This window comes from Mauremys reevesii, linkage group 3 (assembly GCF_016161935.1).
Source record: "Mauremys reevesii isolate NIE-2019 linkage group 3, ASM1616193v1, whole genome shotgun sequence".
Classification (NCBI taxonomy): Eukaryota; Metazoa; Chordata; order Testudines; family Geoemydidae; genus Mauremys; species Mauremys reevesii.
The window spans coordinates 169,447,466-169,467,910 of record NC_052625.1 but is presented as its reverse complement, the minus strand read 5'-3'; the positions used below and the strand labels follow the sequence as shown (position 1 = coordinate 169,467,910).

At 40.0% G+C, this 20,445-nt stretch overlaps 1 protein-coding gene across 4 annotated transcripts in view; it reads left to right on the top strand.

Annotated features, from left to right (window-relative positions):
• Window positions 1-20,445, top strand: part of ARHGEF10 (Rho guanine nucleotide exchange factor 10) — a 199,061-nt gene that overhangs the window by 106,341 nt on the left and 72,275 nt on the right. For 2 of the 4 annotated variants that reach the window (XM_039529513.1, XM_039529514.1), the window contains exons 9-18: window positions 408-524; window positions 1,789-1,903; window positions 3,990-4,102; window positions 7,998-8,075; window positions 8,299-8,478; window positions 9,270-9,386; window positions 10,977-11,069; window positions 13,496-13,666; window positions 15,278-15,423; window positions 18,687-18,862. In XM_039529513.1, the coding sequence (XP_039385447.1) occupies window positions 408-524; window positions 1,789-1,903; window positions 3,990-4,102; window positions 7,998-8,075; window positions 8,299-8,478; window positions 9,270-9,386; window positions 10,977-11,069; window positions 13,496-13,666; window positions 15,278-15,423; window positions 18,687-18,862 (1,306 nt within the window). Of the gene's footprint in view, window positions 1-407; window positions 525-1,764; window positions 1,904-3,989; window positions 4,103-7,997; window positions 8,076-8,298; window positions 8,479-9,269; window positions 9,387-10,976; window positions 11,070-13,495; window positions 13,667-15,277; window positions 15,424-18,686; window positions 18,863-20,445 lie in introns of all 4 variants that reach the window. The other 2 variants (XM_039529515.1, XM_039529516.1) reach the window with 2 other exon arrangements.

Here is a 20,445-nt window from a genome sequence, read left to right as displayed (position 1 = left end):
GATCGTGAAAGCCTAAGCCTCAGCCTCAGTGGGTACTCTACATGGGGATAAAAGACCCATGGCATGGCTGTGGCTGGCCCAGGTCAGGGTCACCGAGCTTGGGCTCCACCCTGAGCCCGAATGTTTACACAGGAATTTTTCAGCGACAGAGCCTGAGACCTGTGAGTCCGAGTCAGCTGACCCAGGCCAGCCATGAGTTTTTATCCCTGTATAGACATACTCAGTAAGTGCAGAAATGTGTAGAACACATAAACAAAAAATCCAGCTCCCCTAATTGGTTACATTCTTTCTATTGACAGGACACTGATAGGCAGACAGAACTGCATGCATGATACTTCGCATGTACTTCAGTGTTAAGTTTGCACTACAGCCTTTTTGAAAAGATTGTATTTTTTTATACACTGTAGCTTTCTCATGACCTAACCCGTTTAAAGGAGCACTATGAGAAAAAGATGAAAGATTTGATGGCAAACACTGTGGGAGCGGTAGAGATTCAGCAACTAAAGCAAAAACATGAGCTGAAGGTAGTGTAGTTAATTTTTGTAACAAGCTATGTGTTAAAATGATTGTTCTTCGAATGCAGACAATGTTATCTTTTCTTTGTTAAACAGCAAGCTGAATATCAATAATGGAACAGTAACTTATTTAAAATTATTACTAAATGTACTGAATATTGTACAGTTTGTTTTACAAGAACATTGTCAAGGATTTCTATAGTGTTTACTCTCTGGGTGTAATACTTTTACAAGATCAACTAGAACATAGTCTTTCCTTAATAATTGAGGCCCTGATCCTGCTACCTGATCCATGTGTGCAGATCCCTTCTGCCCTTGTGGAGCCTTGTTAAAGTCCATGGGATCTATGTGGGCATAGGGGTCGTCCCAGATGGATCAGATTGCACAATTGGGGACCTTCATGCTTTGTACAGAATGGAGCTGAAATGAAGAAGGTTGTTTTTCAATAACAACTTCGGCTCATCTACTGAAAGTGCCTTATCACAGCAAGATACTTTTGTTTATGCTCTGTTTATAATTGACAGTGTCAGCACAATTGTGGGAGTAGCATTCATTTTTGCTGTGGCTGCAGTCAGGCAGGGAGAGCAGTTTTTTTGAATGGAGATTTACTAGGAAAATTGCATCTCTGGCTAATAATTATAACACTTCTTTCACGTGTGCCTAAAATAAAATAAAATAAAATAATGTAGACCCTGATGGGCTGCAATTTAAACATCCTTGCAATACAGTTCTTATTTAAGAATGTAATTAATTATAAATGGAACCAGTGTTCAGATCAGTTTCAGTTTGGGATAGGGTTAGTAGTTTGCATTTGAGGTTGAACTTGGACTAGGTTTCAGCTTCATGCCAGTGACATTTTGTGATCTATTCTCAGTACGTATCTGCCCGGCTGAACACTTGAATGGTGGAAATCTAGTGGTTCTTGTAAAATTTCCACCATCTTGGATTGTATCCAAAGCAGATTCAGAAAACAGGTCTCTTCCAGGTGTAGATGTTATCCAAAAAAATCAGAGGACAGGAGAGACCAGTGTTCAGATTTGAAGTCCCAGCTCAATTAATATATTTTAAAATACCCATATATATTCATAACACCCGCAGTAGTTTTTTTCATAAGATTATAGTCATTTGACCATAGGTTAGATTTTGGGCCCAAACTACTTGACAATGTTCTTTTAAAAGGTGACATCTTTTAAGAAGATTGATGCTACAATACGTTGAATTCTACTCTTATTATTCACTGAACATGTAGAATATGTTTTTTGCTGTCTTGCAGATGCAAAAGCTCATGAGGGCTGCTAGGGAAGGTACCAAAGATGGCTACGAAAAGACTAAAGCGGCTGTGAAGAAAGGTCGGTCATTCATCAGAACCAAATCCTTTAATACCCAGGGTAGGTGTGAATTGTTTAAGTTTCTCTATAAAGTTCACTTAGATACTTAAGTGATTGTCTTAGCATGTTATTTATTACCAGCAGTATACTGGACACGTGAGAGCAGAGTTACGTTGATAAAGCATGTCTCAGTCACAATAGGGGCTCTGATAGATCTGTGGTTGTGGAATCTCCAAGAGTTTTAAGATTTTGAAGACAACCCTGAGGGCCTTGGAAATTCACTAGAAACCTGAGTCAGCCATATTATGCTTCAGTCAGCCTTGCACCGCCATGTAAGTGTGCTTCTTTACAATAAGCAGTGTTATAGATGCTGCCTAGTCCAAAGCTCATATGCAGTATGGCAAATGGGACCATGGGAAATGTCAGGGGATAAGTGTCCCCCATTGCCTTCCTTCAAATAAACCCCTTGAACATCAGCCTGCTGCTGAAGAAATCTAAAGAAATCTGCATCCTAAGTATGCTTTCCTGGTTTAGCCCCTAGAGTGACAGTGATTACTATTAACCAATGAGCGTTTGCCAAGTGACACTGTATACTTACCACCACTATTTCCTGTCCTAAGCATAAAGGGAAACTGTTGTATCTCCATGCCATGGTGTGGAGAATCATTGTGTCAGCCCAGGAAAGAGGAGTCTAAAAACTGCAAGCTGAGTGCTGCCACCTACTATCCTTCAAGAAATGGAAATTGATAGGAAAGGAAGGAGCTTTCCCAGGATACTGCTAATCTGAATAACCCCTGTCCTTGGTAACAGATACACAGCCCTCCCCACCAGCAGCAGCAGAGCACCACAATAGTTTTTAGCCTGGAAAGTGTCCGGGAGTACAAAGTTCCTTCTCATCCGAATAAATGCAGGGAGCTAGTCTGTCTCGCCACTCAAGATGCCTGGCAAGGGGATTATTTCAGCCATAATGCTGTAAGGACTGACACACAGTGCGTATCCCTGGGGTGCACTCAAACTGGTTCCTGAACACAAGAGTTTGATTACTGGGGAATGGAAGGGGTTTTTACACAACTTTCCTGCTCAAAAACTTATCCTCATTCATTAGTATGGCACAGGTGGATTTGGAGTTTGACCTTCACCATCAAGTCAGACAGTCATTGTTTAGTCTGCCATGGAGCTAACATATCTAGTTATTTAGGGGCTATGTAGCCCAAAAGAAGGGTATGTACATTTCTGGCTTGATGTACATTTCTGGCTCTGAGAGCTGGATTGAGCTCTCAGCCAGTTTCCTAGTCCATGGGAAACTGGTTTGTTTTGCAGACTTTCTGAAGAAACACATAGACTTTGCAAGCCAGCAGAACTCCTTCCTTAATTAGCTTTTTTCTATGCCATATCTGCTCATGCTCTTTGCTTCCTGAAGCATTATTCCCTCATATCTGTATGTCTGTGTGTATTATACTACCAATCACTGTACGGAGTGTTTTCTACAGAAAATCAATAGCAATTGTTAAGTCCCTAGTGGACTACATGGAATCTCTGCCTCTCTTCTGTTTCTCTGCTTGAGAAATTTTTGTTTTGGTTGGTTGATTTTCTTGTTTATTACAGGTTTATGTATTTTATTTTTTTGGGTGGGGGGTTAGTTGGGAGTGTCATTCTTGCTATGGTGGAAAGTAGTTCTTAAGAGAGAGATTTTGCAGCATTTCTTAAAGACGGTCAGATTATGGATCACCTAATCTCCTTTGGAAGTTTGTTCAACAGATGCATCCCTTTGAGCAAGACTGCTTTGTCCCTTGCTGTCATATACTTCATTCTGGGCAGGAAAGAACAAACGGAAGTAAAGCAAAAGACACAGAGGCTGTCATCTGCACTGAGGATGCTTTGGAACTCTCCCACCCTTGCTATACCATTGATGCACCCCTATGAAATGAAAACATCAGCAGTTATTCTCTGCATAGCTCCCACTGTTTCTGGCACTGAAGGAACTACACCGATGCTAGAGTAATGATGGCAGAGTTCATTAACATGCTTGGTGTAGGCAAGACTGTGGATACCCCAGTATGATGACTGTGCATGGACAATGTGATTCTGGTTTTCCTACCCAAAGATATAGAAAAATTGATTTTCTGCTATATTTCATTCTATGTAGATCATAAAGCATCCTGTTTGGAAGAAGAGGAACTAAATTTATTTATTGATGTTGACTGTATGCATACAGAAGCAATTATGACTCCTATGCCTGAAGGATTATCACAGCAACAGGTAGTACTTTGTGTGTGTTTAAATATTATGGAAACACACAGTAAATGTCTTATAGGGCATTTGCATGGACAAAAATCTGATTTGTGGTGGGGTAATTGTGCATGCAAATTAAATAGACAATGCTGCATTCATTGTAGTTTGCATGGTTGTTCACCTGATTTAGAAAAACATGCCCTAAATCCCTTATCCAAGGTCGCACAGGAAATCTGTAGCAGAGCTTGGACTAGAACCAAAGTTTACTGGATTCTAGCCCTTAACCACAAGATCATCCTTTTCCTCTACTTGGCTGCCATTGCCTGTCTGTTATTCTATACTTTAGTCTAGGCTGAGGTAGGTGAAGAACAGAAATCAAATTAACAAGAAAAATCTCCCTTTCGTCCAGAGGGGAAGTTACTAATTTGTATTTCAGAGGATTGGTTTAAATCTAATAATTACTTAAGTTTACTTGAAACTAAATCAGAGTATATAACATTTGCAAAACGAAACTTTCCTGAGTTTTTATTGGTCAGAATTACCACCTTTGGGATTTCTAGAAGAAAATGTTGCAGTTGTTAAACATTAGAGGCACTAGAAGCATTTTTAGAGTATAATTATACTCCACCATCTTCAGAACCCCATTCTCAGGAGATGAGCATTTTGGATGTTTCAGTTCCTGTGACAGGGGCACTTGAAGCAGAGCACAATCTAGAAAGTAGTGACAGAAGATAAGCCTAATATACTGTAAGAAAATTAATGGGCCAATAATTTATTCATTCTTCAGATGAACAGTGAAGTACCAGATTGAAAACAACTTCAGTAATGCAAGAAGTAATTTCTCTTTTACATTGACTTCTCTTTATTCTTAGGCTTCTAGAATCTGATCTCCTGCCTTCTTCCTTACCCTCTTCAGTTCTATACAGTTCCATTTTTGAGTCACACTTCTCTTGGATCCATATCTACATCTTAGGATAGACTGGGAGGTTGAACATAGAGATGGTGTAAATTTAAGTAGCTCCATGGAAATTGGTAGGCATGCATGCAGTTGCACTAGACATAAGCTTAGCCAGGGATGCAGAATGATGTCCATGATCTTGCTTTGACATTAAAACTTAAAGTTGAATGTGACATAACTTTGGGTGATGTACAGCAGATGTCCTTAAACATGTCTATTGGCTTGAGAGATGTTACCATTGCTCCTGGTTCTTCCTTTAAAGTGTAGAAAATATCTCTCAAACCCCCTGAATCTTAATGTCTTCTGGTTATAATCATTATTGTCTGAGTAATGCTAAATATTATATATCCACATGTAATACTAAGTATTATCGGTTAAGTATATTTGATGTAATTGGATGCCAGTATAACATTTGTTCACCCTTTTTTACCTGCAGCAGCTAAAGGAGGGTTTCTGCTATATAGTGGGAAGGTGTCAAAGACAATCCCTATGTACTTGGAATCTGGGCTCAGTGCTCGAGAGACCCCCCCCAGTTTGTCCCCAGGTAGTGCACAACTTATTGCTGAAGACCAGCTTTTTGTTAATTCAAGGTGCAGAGCTCAGGTTGAATCTGGCAAAGGAAATTCATACTGGATGCAGACTGAGCTGACGGAGAAAATTTGGTGCATGCCTTGAAGAACATGGAAGCAGACAGATAGAAGCAGACAGCTATATGATACTTGAAGTGATGAGAAATTGACAAGCAGGGAATCCATTCACACTGGGCCTCCTCTGTGAGGAGAGGGGAATTCAAACTCCCGCTATTCTAGGGACTGCACACTGGTTGACAAGGTATAGGGCAGTACTGACATCCAGTTTAAAGGAAGCCATTCTCTTTCTGACATTCCCCCCTTTCTAACAAGAAGAGCGTTGGTGCCTGGAGATTATGGTTAGTACAGGTATTGGAAGAAAGTGTGATCCAACAATGACACGATGAGTGAACTTTAGGTCCCAGTCTGTGCAGACTTGAAATGACGAGAGGATGTATTGTCCTCAAGGGAGTGAATAGTCTCTTAATCAAAAAGATAAATATTTTGGGAAAAACACTAGAAGTGTTTTTTAGTGATGGGGGAGCTAGGGCTGGTGTTGGTTGTTTGTTGTTTTTTAATGGCTATGGATAAGAATATTATATTATTTGTGTATTGAGCATAAAAATCCATATGCTTCACACACACATGCACATTTGTATCATGGTGTTTCTTTTTGAATGAAAAATAAAGTATTGTGTGTGCACTTGGCAATACAGTAAGTATATACTGTACAGTTTGGTCTTTTAGACTTTTCTTTATGAATATGCTGCTGTCAACCACAAGGTGGCATAACAGTTTTTGTTTAAATCCAGGCCCTGTTTGAATTCCTATTTATATACTGTGTCATACTGTGAGCCTGGAAATGTTGGATCATTGAATCAATCATTTTAGTTCTGCAATCATCATCTCTGTTATAAGACTTATATGTTCAGGAATAAAAAATGCTGGGACATAATAAATTATTTTTCCCACCCATCCATACCAGCAAAAATATGGGTGTAGCAGACTTATAATATTATCTCAAGTATATAACAGACCCTTTGTTAGTGTCTCCTGGATATCTGTCTGTGTTAGACATCTTATTAATGCCTATCACAATGATATGTGTAAGCACTGATATTGTGCATTATATTTTATGTACCGCTGGGTCTGATACATGTCAGAAAATTATTATAGAGTTAAAGTCCGAAAACTCAACATGTTTTGGAGAAAAAATCAATGGAAATGAGTCATAGAATCATAGGACTGGAAGGGATCTCAAGAGGTCATCTAGTCCAGTCCCCTGCACTCATGGCAGGACTAAGTATTAATATACACCTCTACCTCGATATAACGCAACCCGATATAACACGAATTCGGATATAACGCAGTAAAGCAGTGCTCCTGGGGGGGGAGGGTGTGGGCTGCGCACTCCGATGGATCAAAGCAAGTTTGATATAACACGGTTTCACCTATAACGTGGTAAGATTTTTTTGGCTCCTGAGGACAGAGTTATATCGAGGTAGAGGGGTGTGTGTGTGTGTGTGTGTGTGCATATATATATAAAATCATGGGACCTATTACAATCCTGTTACACTGTATGAGAATAAACAAGAATGTTTTTCCTCATGTAAAGTAATACAGTTAAGGTAATGGGAACAAAGCACTGACCCTGTGCCAATACTTTTTCACTGTTGTTGTTTATAAGTCCTTATCTTCAAGAGTCTGTCACTGGATTTTTTCCCCTCCAAATCAGTGTTAGTATGTTACGAAGATGTAAAACAACAAAAACATGACACTTGAAGCCTGATTTTGAAAACTGGCTAACTATGTTGCATCTGTATATCAAATAGCTAAGGTTCTATCACCATCTGTGCCCACAGCTAATTGTACCCCAAAAATTGTGGGTGGGAAATAAGAGACCATATTTTAAAAGTGAACCTTTAAAATGAGACAGTTAGAAAAGAAAACACATACGACTACTGCTGTTACAGTATTTCATGCACAAATTAAAACATAATTACAGTAATAGTAAGTTTCATGAATTTCTGAAGAGATATAATTTATTTTATTATAGTTCCAGTGTCAGGAATACTTTAGCTTGACATATAATACTAGGGTTGATTTGTCAATGTAAGAACTTTATGATTAATGTTTAATACAAGTCTGTGATTTTGCCTAATACTCTTAACTCTGTTACTATTTTAGAAATAGGGACAACTGGACCAACTGTTTTTTTCCCCCCTGTAAGTTAGTTATTTCAGACTAGTAAACAAAAAAGAAGAATTTAGTAAACAAACTCCACAGTGTCTGTACGTCTCTGTCAGTAATAATCATTATTTTCCACAAGTCCCAGAAATGAAGGGAGTATCAACTACTTTAAGTTTGAGAGTTTAACTTTTATCACTTTCAACAGGTTGTGAGAAGATATATTCTGGGCTCTGTGGTTGACAGTGAGAAGAATTATGTGGATGCTCTCAAAAGAATTCTGGAGGTATCTAAATATTGTTTGCCTTTTACAATTTGGAACGGAACAAAATCCTCAAAGAATTATTCATGAACTGTACTGTGAATCATAAGCATAATGTTAGGGGGGCATCAGATCAAATGTGTTTTCTTTTGACTACAAGGCAGGATTTGGCCAAGGTTTTACTTTTTGATGTTAAACTCTTAATTTTTTTTTAGGTTGTTTGAATGAATCTGTTTTCTTTATTCAGCAATATGAGAAGCCTCTCTCAGAAATGGAACCAAAGCTACTGAGTGAAAGAAAACTCAAAATAGTCTTTTATCGTATTAAGGAGATTCTTCAGTGCCATTCAATGTTTCAGATAGCACTGGCCAGCCGTGTGTCTGAATGGGATTCTGTTGAAATGATTGGAGATGTCTTTGTTGCTTCAGTAAGTAAATACATGTGAGAAGAGGCATGAAAAATGTCTATTTTGTTTTTAAATTGTTGATCTGGTGTCTGCTGTAATAGCACATGTACCTATTAGGACAACTACATTGACACCAACACATGTCTTCTGTTTGATTGGCTGCAAGTGAAAGAGCCTTGGCCAATATTTTCAAATGTGTGTGCCTCATGTTAGCCACCTACATCCACAAAGGATGGGCGTGGATATGCAGGAAAGTAGCTACCCCAATCCTCAGACCAACAAGGGACTGAACCAAACTCTGGATTAAAGCAGTGGGCTTAGAGACCACTCCACCAATTGGAGTTCAGCGCATGTTAGCTCCACTCTTCTTGCCTCCACTTCCCCTAGATATCCCCTCCTTTGCATAGGAGAGGTAAATGCAGCAATGCATAGTGCTCTAAGGCATCCAGGTACATCAAAGGAAGCTTTTCTGGGCAGCTGTCCCTCCTCTTTGTATTGCCAGAATCTGGTCCCATATATTTAATGTGGCTGAGCTGAAGTGGCTACTAGAACCATACGTTTTACAATTCATAAATTGTGCAAACTTATAACTTTAACTCTGCATTCAATACATTTGCATGTTGTAGCTTATCGGGAGTTAACTGGTTAGTTCCAGCTATGGGCTCAATAGAAGTTGAAGGTATTTAGCAACTCCTGTGCGGAGCATTCAGCTCCTCACAGCACCAGGCATTTAGATATCAAAAATAAAAATGAGCCTGTCTTCAGCTAGATTTCCTGTTGATGACTGAGGTTTGTCTTTGTCTGCATTTCAGTTTTCTAAATCCATGGTTCTAGATGCATACAGTGAGTATGTAAATAACTTCAGTACAGCAGTGGGGATTCTCAAGAAAACATGTGCCACAAAGCCTGCCTTTCTAGATTTTTTAAAGGTGAGTGCATTTAAGCTTGAAAGAAAGCTGAAGAAAATGACGTAGCACAAGATGAGTTAGGGAAAAATTTGGCCCCATGGTGTGTATATTATGATGAAATTTAAAGAGAACAAAGTTCACGCACAGTTCTAGTGTAGCAGGAGGATGACATGATTTTAGCTCCAAGGGGTATTTTGCCATGCACCTCAGTTGTATTGACATTCAGAATGACTGTGGGGATTCTTTCACGTCAGATGAACATTAGCTAAGGTCACAAGCTGAGGCCTCATCTTTCGACAAAGTTTATGCGTTAGCTACGTTATATATAAAAGTATTACATTAAAACTCACTCTGAACCTTTCTGGGCATGGTAAAAGAATACACAGAGCTAGTAGCTCTCAGTCTTCTCAGTCTGACTTCAGTGGGATGTTTGCCTGAGTGAGGACTGCAGATTTGGGTCCATAATCTTCAATTCTGGTCAGGCAAAACTGAGGATTTTAGAGGGCCAGAGCTAGGGGGCTCATGAGTGGTGGCAGGTCAGTACTGTAATGATGGGCACTATTATTTGCATTTTGAGCTGTGCAACATTGTTTGCATTTTGAAATGCTGATAAAATACTTGCCAGAAGCTGGGAATGGGCAACAGAGAATGGATCACTTGATGATTACCTGTTCTGTTCATTCCCTCTGAGGCACCTGGCATTGGCCGCTGTCGGAAAACAGGATACTGGGCTAGATGGGCCATTGGACCATACTGACCCAGTATGGCCATTCTTATAATTCTTCCCCCCACCACCTCACCCTGGTTTTGGACCAAATACACACTGTTCAGAATATTTCAGCATTGAAAAAAATGAGAAAAATCTTCAAAAATCATGAAATTTTACCCGTTTGTCAACCAGCTGTAATAAGAACCTCCCTAGACAATTCCAAAGTTCTCCTCCTGAGCATGCAGGGAACTAACAAAATGACAAATCTGTTTTTTCCTCCTTTCCCTGGGTGTCCTTTGATGTTATATAAAGATAACTATGGACTTCGCTTTGTATTTACATAGCTTTGAGTGTTTTCCCTAGACTTTCTCTTTTAAAATACCAAAATGGATGAATAAATACAGATAGTACTGCATCAGCTGGTAGGGTTTTACCCTAGATCCCACGACAGAGAACAGCCCTAGTAGAAAAAAGGCCATGATGCAACAAAGCAGTTACTTTTGTGGTTAAATTTAAGACATGGAACAAGTCAGTGGGAACACTTGCATGCTTAAAGTTAAGCTCATGATTAAATCCATTGTCTAGACAAGTAGAAATGTGCTCCGTTCGCACAGAATTTAGTTTCCCATTTCAGCTACTTTTGTACTGTTGGGATTTGTCTCTTCCCTTGTTTTTTAGGAGGAAGTTTTTTCTGTTCACTTACCATTATGACAAATTAAAATGGTAAGATTTTTCAGAGAGACCTAACTAATACTTCTAAATGAATTTGTGAAATCTTAGTTGTATTCCTGGTACAAAGAAAGTTATTGATATAAAGAAATCCTGGGAAACATTTTAATTTTATGAAAGATAATAATAGAAATCTTCTAACATGAGCAAATTCAGTGACTTTCTCATTTCAGCAATGCCAGGAGTCGAGCCCTGATCGAATTACACTCTATGGTTTAATAATGAAACCCATACAACGCTTTCCACAGTTCATTCTTCTGCTTCAGGTAAACAATATTTACCAGTGAGGCTTAGCTGATAAATGCTTCTTTTGCATTCTCTTAGTACTCACCTTCTTGGGGGATTCTGTGGGATCTATGTTATACTGTAGCAATATATTGAAATGGGAGCTGTTTTTGAGTCTTGGGATCAAACAAGTGAAAAATTAACTATGTAATAATGAGAGCTGTGAGGTTAATTGATTTTTTTTTTTGTTTGACGTCAGCTCAAAACTAATATTTTTTTTTTAATTTTTCAGCGAGCCAAAAAAGTTTTAAAAAAATTACCTTGGGTCAAATAAAACATCATCTTCAACCCAAAATGAAACATTTGTTTGTTTTTGACAGGGTTTTTTTTAACCTTCTGAAATTAAGATAAAATTGAGATTAAAAATCAAAACAAAATGTCATTTCAAATCAAAAAGTCAAAATGTTTTGTTTTGAAAATGTCAGAATGAAACTTTTTAGCTTTTTTGGAATCTTTTGTTTTTGTTTTTTCTTCAGCCAAAACAACTTGGCAAAATTGCACACGTTCACCAAGTGTTTGGGCCAATCCAAATCTTTATTTTTTGGCAGGGGAAAAAAAAAAAGCTTTTTCTGAAAAATTTCATCCAGCTCTAGTAATCTCTTAGTTTGAGTGTCAGGATCTACTGTGGGAGTGTCAGGATCTACTGTGGGTAGAGCTTGGTACTTTACCTTTGGACGTCAATAAATATTTCTTTAGGTATCCCTGCAAAAACAGTTGTGCCATATATTTGTGTGTAGCTATTGTCGATTTAAAGGGCAAAATACACTACATTCAGGTAAGGGCCAATTGTTCTGTGTGGAGTTTGGACACTAGTGGTTCTTCTCTTTAGGAGTCTTTAGAATGTCTGTACAGTGATCAGACATCCTTTTTAAAACAAAAAATTGTTTATTTTGCTGTAGGAACAAATCATTTAGACAAAAAGGATTTTAAAATAACAGTCTACATGCATGTCTATTTCACCCAAAGGCTTACCGTCCTCTGATGGTACCCTACAGAGGCATAACTTCTTCACACCCTCAGCAGTTGCATCTATTTCTGCCTGTATCCCCTGAACATCTCCACCCTCTTTGAGAAAATGTTCCTTCTTAAACTGCTATAGTTCTTTTCATCTTTTGACTCCCAGGCCTTTTCCTATCCTGGCACTGTCTCTTAAAAAGCCTCAAGTGTTTGCGGGGAAGTGGTTTATCTTGAGCCTTTCCATTTTCTTCCTGTTTGTTTTTCCTTACAGCCCCCAGTAAACTGAACTAATATATTTGTACAGTGGACAGCCCAATAACTGACTCAACATACAGTATTATTAAATTATTACAGAGCAGCTCCAATTCCATCCCACTAGCTATGATCAGTTGTTTTATTTCGTCTAGGTGTCATGGAGGAAGACTGGTTTGAGGATGGTAGGTCAATTGTAAGTGTGGAATGAAGACTAGAGCAGGGCTGCCCGGGGTGGGGAGCAAGTGGGGCAATTTGCCCCGGGCCCCACAGGGGTCCTGCGAGCTCTGGCCCAGCTGTGGTCCAGGTCTTCAGCGGCATTTCGGCGGTGGGGGGCCCTTCAGTGCTGCTGAAGACATGGAGCGACTGAAGGGCCCCCGCCACCGAAATGCCGCCAAAGACCCAGACTGCCACCAGGTGAGTACAAGCACCGCAGCTCCCCTGCTTTGCCCCAGGCCCCCTGAATCCTCTGGGCAGCCATGGACTAGAGATGGATGATGGAAGGAGTTCACAAGTGGGCAGACAGGCTAGCATCATTGATGCAGCGGAGGAGATGGGGCAATTTGATAAGAAATAATAGTGGGTACATAGGAATGTCAGAATTGTTGGCAAAGGGAAACATGCTGCCCAAATGGTTTCAGTGTATGCCTCAAATATGGAAATGTTTGGAAAGTATTTCAAGATGCATGGAGCAGGCACTGTTTTTCCACTGTATTTCATACAGCATTAAGCTCATTGTTCTCATTTAGTAAATAATAATAATGATAATGATGAGAAATAGTTTCAGTATGACTTTACATTAAATGAAAGGTTGGGAAAGTTTTTCAGGCTTATTGGGTACAGATATCTACATATTATAATGCATGTTGATTTTCAAACTGTTTCTTTAATGTCATTTGTATCTTTCATATTTTTCTTCAATTTGAACTCCCATCGCCTTACCTACTTACTGGAAAATAAACTTCATAGGCCAACATCTTTTTGAAGAGCAATTAGAATATTCAGCCAGCCAAGGATCCAATGTGCTGAAGATTCCAAAGTGCTCTATTATTTCCATCAGAAGTCATTAATAGCATTGGGGTTATCCTTGAGTAGTCTTCAGTTTCAGAGCAATGCAAGAACTTTAGACAGAAGTTTACAACACTATGTCCCATCTTTAACTTATGCCTCAGAAATCATATCTGTGCTCCTTTTTTAGGATATGTTGAAAAACACTACTAAAGGACATCCTGACAGGCTGCCACTGCAGATGGCTCTTACAGAGCTTGAAACATTGGCAGAGAAATTAAATGAAAGGAAAAGAGATGCAGATCAGCGCTGTGAAATAAAGCAAATTGCAAAAGCCATGAATGAACGTTATCTGAACAAGGTTGGGACAGAATATAATTTATACTGTGGAAGCTCATACATTGCTAATTTCTTATTACCTTCTCCTGAGCACCTAGTGGAGTGGCTACCTTATCTGCACCCCTTTGTGTGATGGTTCTATTTAAAGCATAGGCGGATTTGGGGGATAGAATGACTGGAAGATGTAAGGCACCTCCATGATAATATAGGTCCACTGGCCAAAACCACAGTGTGCTGTGGGTGCAGGGTTGTGTTCAGTGCTGCAGCCTAGCGGAGGTACTAGCAGCCCAGTGGTGTTCTATGATCTGGTAAAGGGAGAATGCTAACTCCTTATCCCACCTCATACCTTCACATAGATCCTCTGCACAAGGACATCCTAATTTGTCTCTATGGCAAGATCCAGGATTTAGCCCTATAGGCAGTGTAAAGTATTTAACGGTCCATTTTTTCCCTTTAATATTTCAACCCGACAAAGCAGTCCCAGATGCGCCGACTGATGTATCTAATAGTTTCTTGTTTTGCCTGTATTATTCAATTATTTGGATAGTAAAATAGAAATATCCTCACGAGAATGGTGAGATACATTTAAAAGGAATTGAGGCAGGACAACCTTCTTGTCTTACTGTGCCTCATAAATGCCTCTGTTCTTTCTGGGAGATGAGGCATCACATACCTGAATTACTGCTCATTATGATTTATTCTTTTTAACACATCTATATAGGGTGGTGAGCGCCTAGACCTATTCTGAGGAGAAAAATGCTGACTGCACCTCATATTTTTCTCAAGTGGTGTAGAAAGTCCTCTCCGTTTTCTGGAAGGGAAGTAGTCAACCCAAGCATAGGCATTTCTAGGCCTTTTACATCATTAAGATCAATATTTCAAAAGAAAAAAGGTGGTGAATTTATCAGAGTATTGGGATAAGCCTGGATGTGCTTTATTTACCCGTGTAGCCAAAAGGTTAAAAATTGTGTACTGTACTGACAGCATTGGCAGGGCTGCATCTGGAACACTGGTTTCAGTTCCCAGATGCTCTGGAGGTAGAGGATTGACCTAGGTCTTTTAACCTTTCCTCCTAATTATATATCCTGTACACTGCACGGTAGCTTGTCTAAACAGCAACATGGTCATTGACATTTAGTTAAAGGAATTAAACATAGAGACAAATTTTACCTAATAGGCACTGGCTGTGCTTTGGGGACAGGGGAGAGTGGGGCAGTGTTCCCAATGGGAGTTCCAGGTGACATTGTGTTATCAGACGTGGCAGCTTTGTGGCATGCAGTGGGAGCCTGCATACTGCATTATGTGCTTTTCTCAACTGCTAGTCAGCTCTGTAGATCAGTGCAGGAAGAGGGAGTAGCCATGACCCTGCCTCCTCCTGCTGCTTCTTGCCCCTTTGGAGTAGTTGACACCTCAGAGCATATGTGAATTGACTGGAAGGGAGTAGAGAGAAAGGAATTGTAGAAGTCTATGGGCCCAATTCCTATTTTATGCCAGAGGGGTTCTTAAATCCATCTATAAACACTTTTAATACAGTATAGAATATGGTATCCCATTATATTTGCCTCTGTTTTTGCAGTGGATGTTGGCTATGTCGTGTGTATACATTAATATGTTGATTGTTTTAAAACTCCAGTTACTCAGCAGTGGAAACCGATACCTAATACGGACTGATGATATGATAGAAACAGTTTACAATGAGAAAGGAGAAATTGTCAAAACCAAAGAACGACGACTCTTCATGCTGAACGATGTATTGATGTGTGCAACAGTGAGTGCACGGTAAGGCTCACTTCATGCTGTTTGAATGGATCACCTGGAAACATTAACCGGAATGGATTCTTAATGGAAACTTTAACCATAGATACTAGTTTCTGTAAATTTCGATAATGTGCCAATAGCTTTGTTGTTCTTCTCTCCTGATTGTATTTTAAAGAACTAAGATAAACCACTAGAAAGAAGTACAAACAGAAAATTACAGATAAACAGAAGCACTTTGTCCAGTTTCCAGATATTGGTAAGAGTTGGCCTGTAGTGGAGAATAGGTGGCACAGGTCCTTAGTGCACTAACTCCTCACCTCTGAAGACCTGAGTGTTGGCCTTGACTTAGGTAATGGGTGAAAGTGAGTTTATAGGAGCTCAGTCTAATGTTGATTCTTTGTGTGCACATGAAGACACACAAAACTGTAATTTGGTCAAGTTTACTGTTTAAAAATAAAAAAGCTGGGATGAAATCCTGGAACCGTCGCAGTCAATAGCAAAGCTCCCATTAACATCAGTTAGGCCAGGCTTCCACCCTTGAAGCCTAAAACTGAAGGATTAAGACTGAGGTGCTTATAAAAAGGTATCTGTTGCATAGGGCTTTCTGTCCTATTGCTGGTATAACTGGTGCTATTAGTCTGTTACTTTCATGTGTGCCAAGGTCACACACATTTTAATATGTTGGTTGTATTGTAATTTTTTTTTCCTTTGTGTCTGGGTGCATGCTGACAGAGAACATATAGACAGACCATTAAGTTCGTTCTTTCTTTCGTTCTTTCTTTCTTTACTAAACTAACTAAACTAAAACTAGCACTTTTTCTCAGCCCAAAGTGAAGTCTTCAGTACCGTAAGGTATTCCTTACCTCTTTTGTGTAATCTTACTAGTGCTAAGTCTCAAACAATATCAGCAAGTGAAAAATGACTTCTAATAACACTTTGCTCTTCACAAGCTGTTTTCCTATTAACCAAGAATTGTGATTCTTCTCCTTTCCCTTTTATTCAGACCTTCAATCAGACCTGGCTATTTTCTTGTGATTCATTGAGAGAAAATTGCTTTCTTTTGCCTATTTTAGTCCTTCCTGTGACACCTTGTCCTGGATTCTGTGTAACTGTTCCTAAAGTGGCAGATTGCAACCTGTTTTCTTTTCTCATGTGAAAAGTCCATGATTTTGCTGAGTCTCTGGGTTTTCTATTAAGGTGACGGTTACAGTAATCAGACTCAATGCTCCTCTTCCTGTGGGCCTGATCATTACTTAGCACCCTGCTTAGGGGAGTTGTCTAATTTGGTACATGTGTGCCATGGGGATTTGTTAACACAGAAAAAGATGTCTCATTAAAATGTACAGGGTTATTTTTTCTCTAGCAGTTCAGAATTGAACTAGCTCTCACAAGTTCTCCACCCACACCTTTCCCATAAAAATGTGTTTATAAAGGCTTTACTCACGTCAACAATAGGGCTTTCCACCTCCGACCGCTGTGCATTCCGCTTAGAGATAGGCCCAGCTGCAAGCTGGGCATCCAGATCAAGATCCATACTGTTCTGTAGCTTTGAGGTGCCCAGATCTGGGGCTTCTTCATAGACTTTAAATCCATAAAGGATCATAATACTTGCTCATTTCTTGTAGGGTTGGCAAAGGAACAACACTGCTGATATGCATCCGACGAAGTGGGTATTCACCCACGAAAGCTCATGCTCCAATACATCTGTTAGTCTATAAGGTGCCACAGGACTCTTCGCTGCTAACACTGCTGATAGTGATCACTCTCTGCCCCTCTAGCCAATCCCCTCCCATCCATGAAGCCTGATTTCTTGGCGCATCTGCTGATGGGATTCAGCAGGAAAGAGGAGACAAAGATAAATCTCCTTTCTCACAAACACACCCTGCCCATGTTTCCTGGGTTTTCTTCCCTCCATTTATGGAGGCCAAAAGGACAGTCTGGCTCATGATTTGGAAAATATGTTATCCTTTTTTTTTTAAAGTGACTTGTGGGTCACCCATGATTGCAAGGGGAATCCATATTTGGTGGAACCCATTGATAGGGAAGTGTTGTTTTATTCTAGAGAATATCTTCACGCTAAGCAGAATTGCAGTTTGCATATTCCAATACTTCCCTTAAACAATTTGGGCTTTTGTTTTACTTCACTATGAAGCACTTTTGCTATCAGCAGGTTTCAGTGTATTTATGCATCAAGTTTGAGTATGAAAGGCATATTGCTAAAATTTAGAACTTCTCAATCATTAGGGGGTATGTTCTGAACTGCCTAAGCACATATGAAAATTAATTATGCCATCATTTAGCTCTGCTTCTTACACATGTAACACACATGTAGAGTATAGGTGTTTTCATTTTGTGTTTTGCTTTACGTATTTGTTTGTGACTGGCATATTCTGTTTGGAATGGTTAATCATTTACGTGAGAGTTCTCTGCATTATGAACAACAGCAAGTCATTTACATGTTGCTTTTTCTTCCATCTTCAGAGGAAAGAAAAACCTAAAAGACATAGTATTGTGCCACATGAGTGGGGTTGCCAGGCGTCGGGTTTTTAACCGGAACGTCTGGTCCCCTCCTGCACCCTAAATCCCTCATCCCCAGCTCCAGCCCAGAGCCCATACTCCTTCTCAGACCCCACCCCCATGCCCCAGCCCAGTGAAAGTGAATGAGGGTAGGGAAGAGTGAGTGATGGAGGGGTGGGGGAATGGAGCGAGCGGAGGTGGGGCCTTAGAGAAGGGGCAGGGATCTTCAGTTTTGTGTGATTAGAAAGTTGGAAACCCTGCACATGAGAGCTGAGGTCAGATGAGAATCTAATACTATTTGACCAGTGGGAGCACAGCATTCTCACTAGAGGTTAAGTTCACCTATCAAAGTACAAGTCTTCTGAGCTTGAGGGCCTGATAGGTAATCCCTTGGGTAATATACTTTTAAATAGTTTGTGAGCCCTCTAGTGACCCTCTCTGTCATCTATGTTCCAAATGCCCTCAGAGGCTTGTCTGAGCAGCAGTGTGTCTGTGTAGCTAGGCCTTGCGTGGTGTATATATAGTTAGTAAACATGGTTACCGGGACCCCACAATGTCCAGTGTAGTTTCTTTATATTATGTTTGTTGTATAAATAGCAAAAGACACAGCAGTGCTGGTCAATGTCATGTGTGTGATCTTTTAAAAATAGTATTGCACGTGTGACAGAGACCTCTGCATATTTTCCAAATCAAAATAGTAAATAAAATGACTACTAACATGAAAGACAGACAGGTGCTCAAAAATTAATAATCTATGCATCTTCCAGCTCTTCGTATGAAAGCAGTGGCATCATGGCAACTGGCCTAAGGTATTTATTAAAATGGAGTGTGCCACTTGGACAAGTGGAAGTAATAGAATATGGCAGCAGTGAAGGCCAAGGAGAGAACTGCAGATTCCCACCTCAGCACTCAGCCGAGAATGTCATCGTTAATGTTAAGCCAAGTAAGTGACAGGCACCATTATTGATGGATTTTACATTCTGATTAAGGCCCTGGTTCAGATTTAGATGGGTGATTAAAAGAAAAAAGGAAAGCGTTCTGTGTATGTTTATTCTTGCATTATGTACAATAGTTTTTTTAAAATTCTGAAAATGCTTACAGTTCTAACCAGACTTTTGACTTACTGTGTGACTCACCTTTATTTATGCCACTCGGTAGTGACAATGATTGGGAAAGGCAAGACACCAAACTTTACTGTGTTGAATACTTATGGGTCCTGTCCTGGGTCTAGCAGCATCCATGGTTCAGGGCCTTCAAGAGCTTTGGTACCCCCCTGAGCTTTGCAGCCACAGCACTGTAAGAAGATCATGACTGGTGGTGGGGAAGATCCCTCCAGAGGTGATCGTGAAACATTTCTGGCAGGTTTCTTCACAGCTAAGTGGCAGTCAGGAGACACTATGTATCCCAAAGAAGTCCCCCTGACCAATACCTCCAAATTAGAGCTTGTTTGGTGAGAGCTTTCCATAGCATTTGGCAGAGGGAGATGAAGAGGTGACATCCCCTCCAGAGATCCTTCCCACAAGGGGAAATCTTTCTGTTTATTCTGAAAAAGGACAGGCTCCCCTCCACACCCTCCCTGTTCCCCTTTGCCCCCATTACTGCTGGAGCCACACAGATGTTATTGTAGGCTTAAGTGTGCACTAACTACTGCATTCTCCATAACCCTAGCAGGGGTGAAAGAGAGGGCTGGGGATATACATTGGCCTGCTTGGAGGGGCTTATTTACATGAGTTCCCTGTCTCCCTACCCATTCAAACAGCCCAGAAATCCTTCCTACTGAGCAGGTGAGGATCCCTTTCTGTTAGGAACAGAGGAACTGCCATGCCAGATACAACCAGTAGTCCATATAGTCTGGTAGCCTGTTACTAACAGTTGCCACTGCCAGGTTTTACTGTAGTGGGAATTAATGGGATAACCTGCCTATAGGGGAATCTTCTTCCTTAAAGAAGTGATCTCATGCCCTGAAGTTTAAAAGTTTATTTCCCTTATACACTGTTTAATATACATCCTATCTACATGCTGTGCCAACTGTCCCTAGGATTGGTCAGCCTGATGCACAACATGTAAACAAGCTTCAATTGTTAGTCTTTTCGTATGCGATGAATGGTTTTTTAATCCTGTATTTTGCTTGGAAGCATTTATTTTAAGCTCATCTCTTTTTGCATTCTAAACCCTTGCTGTTAGCTGGCAGTACTCCCTTCTGAGTTATTCAAGAGCTGTGGTTTAAAGCAGTTTCAGTAGTGAATCAATGCAGTATGTCACTCTGTACTTATTTAATGTCACTCTCTTGGCTTTTGCTTCATGCCATTCACCACATTCACCTGAAAAGAAATATTGTACCTCAGAGCTGTTTGGGATCTATCTTAAATATATAGCAACTTCCCGATCACCAAGGGTAGCAGAGTTTTCTTGCCCCTCCCTCCTAAGTGATTCTGGGTAAAATTTTCAAATGTGCCTAAGTTTCCCAAGAGCCAATGGGACTTAGTCCCCTAAGGCCCAATCCTCAAAGGTATTTTTAGTGGAGTT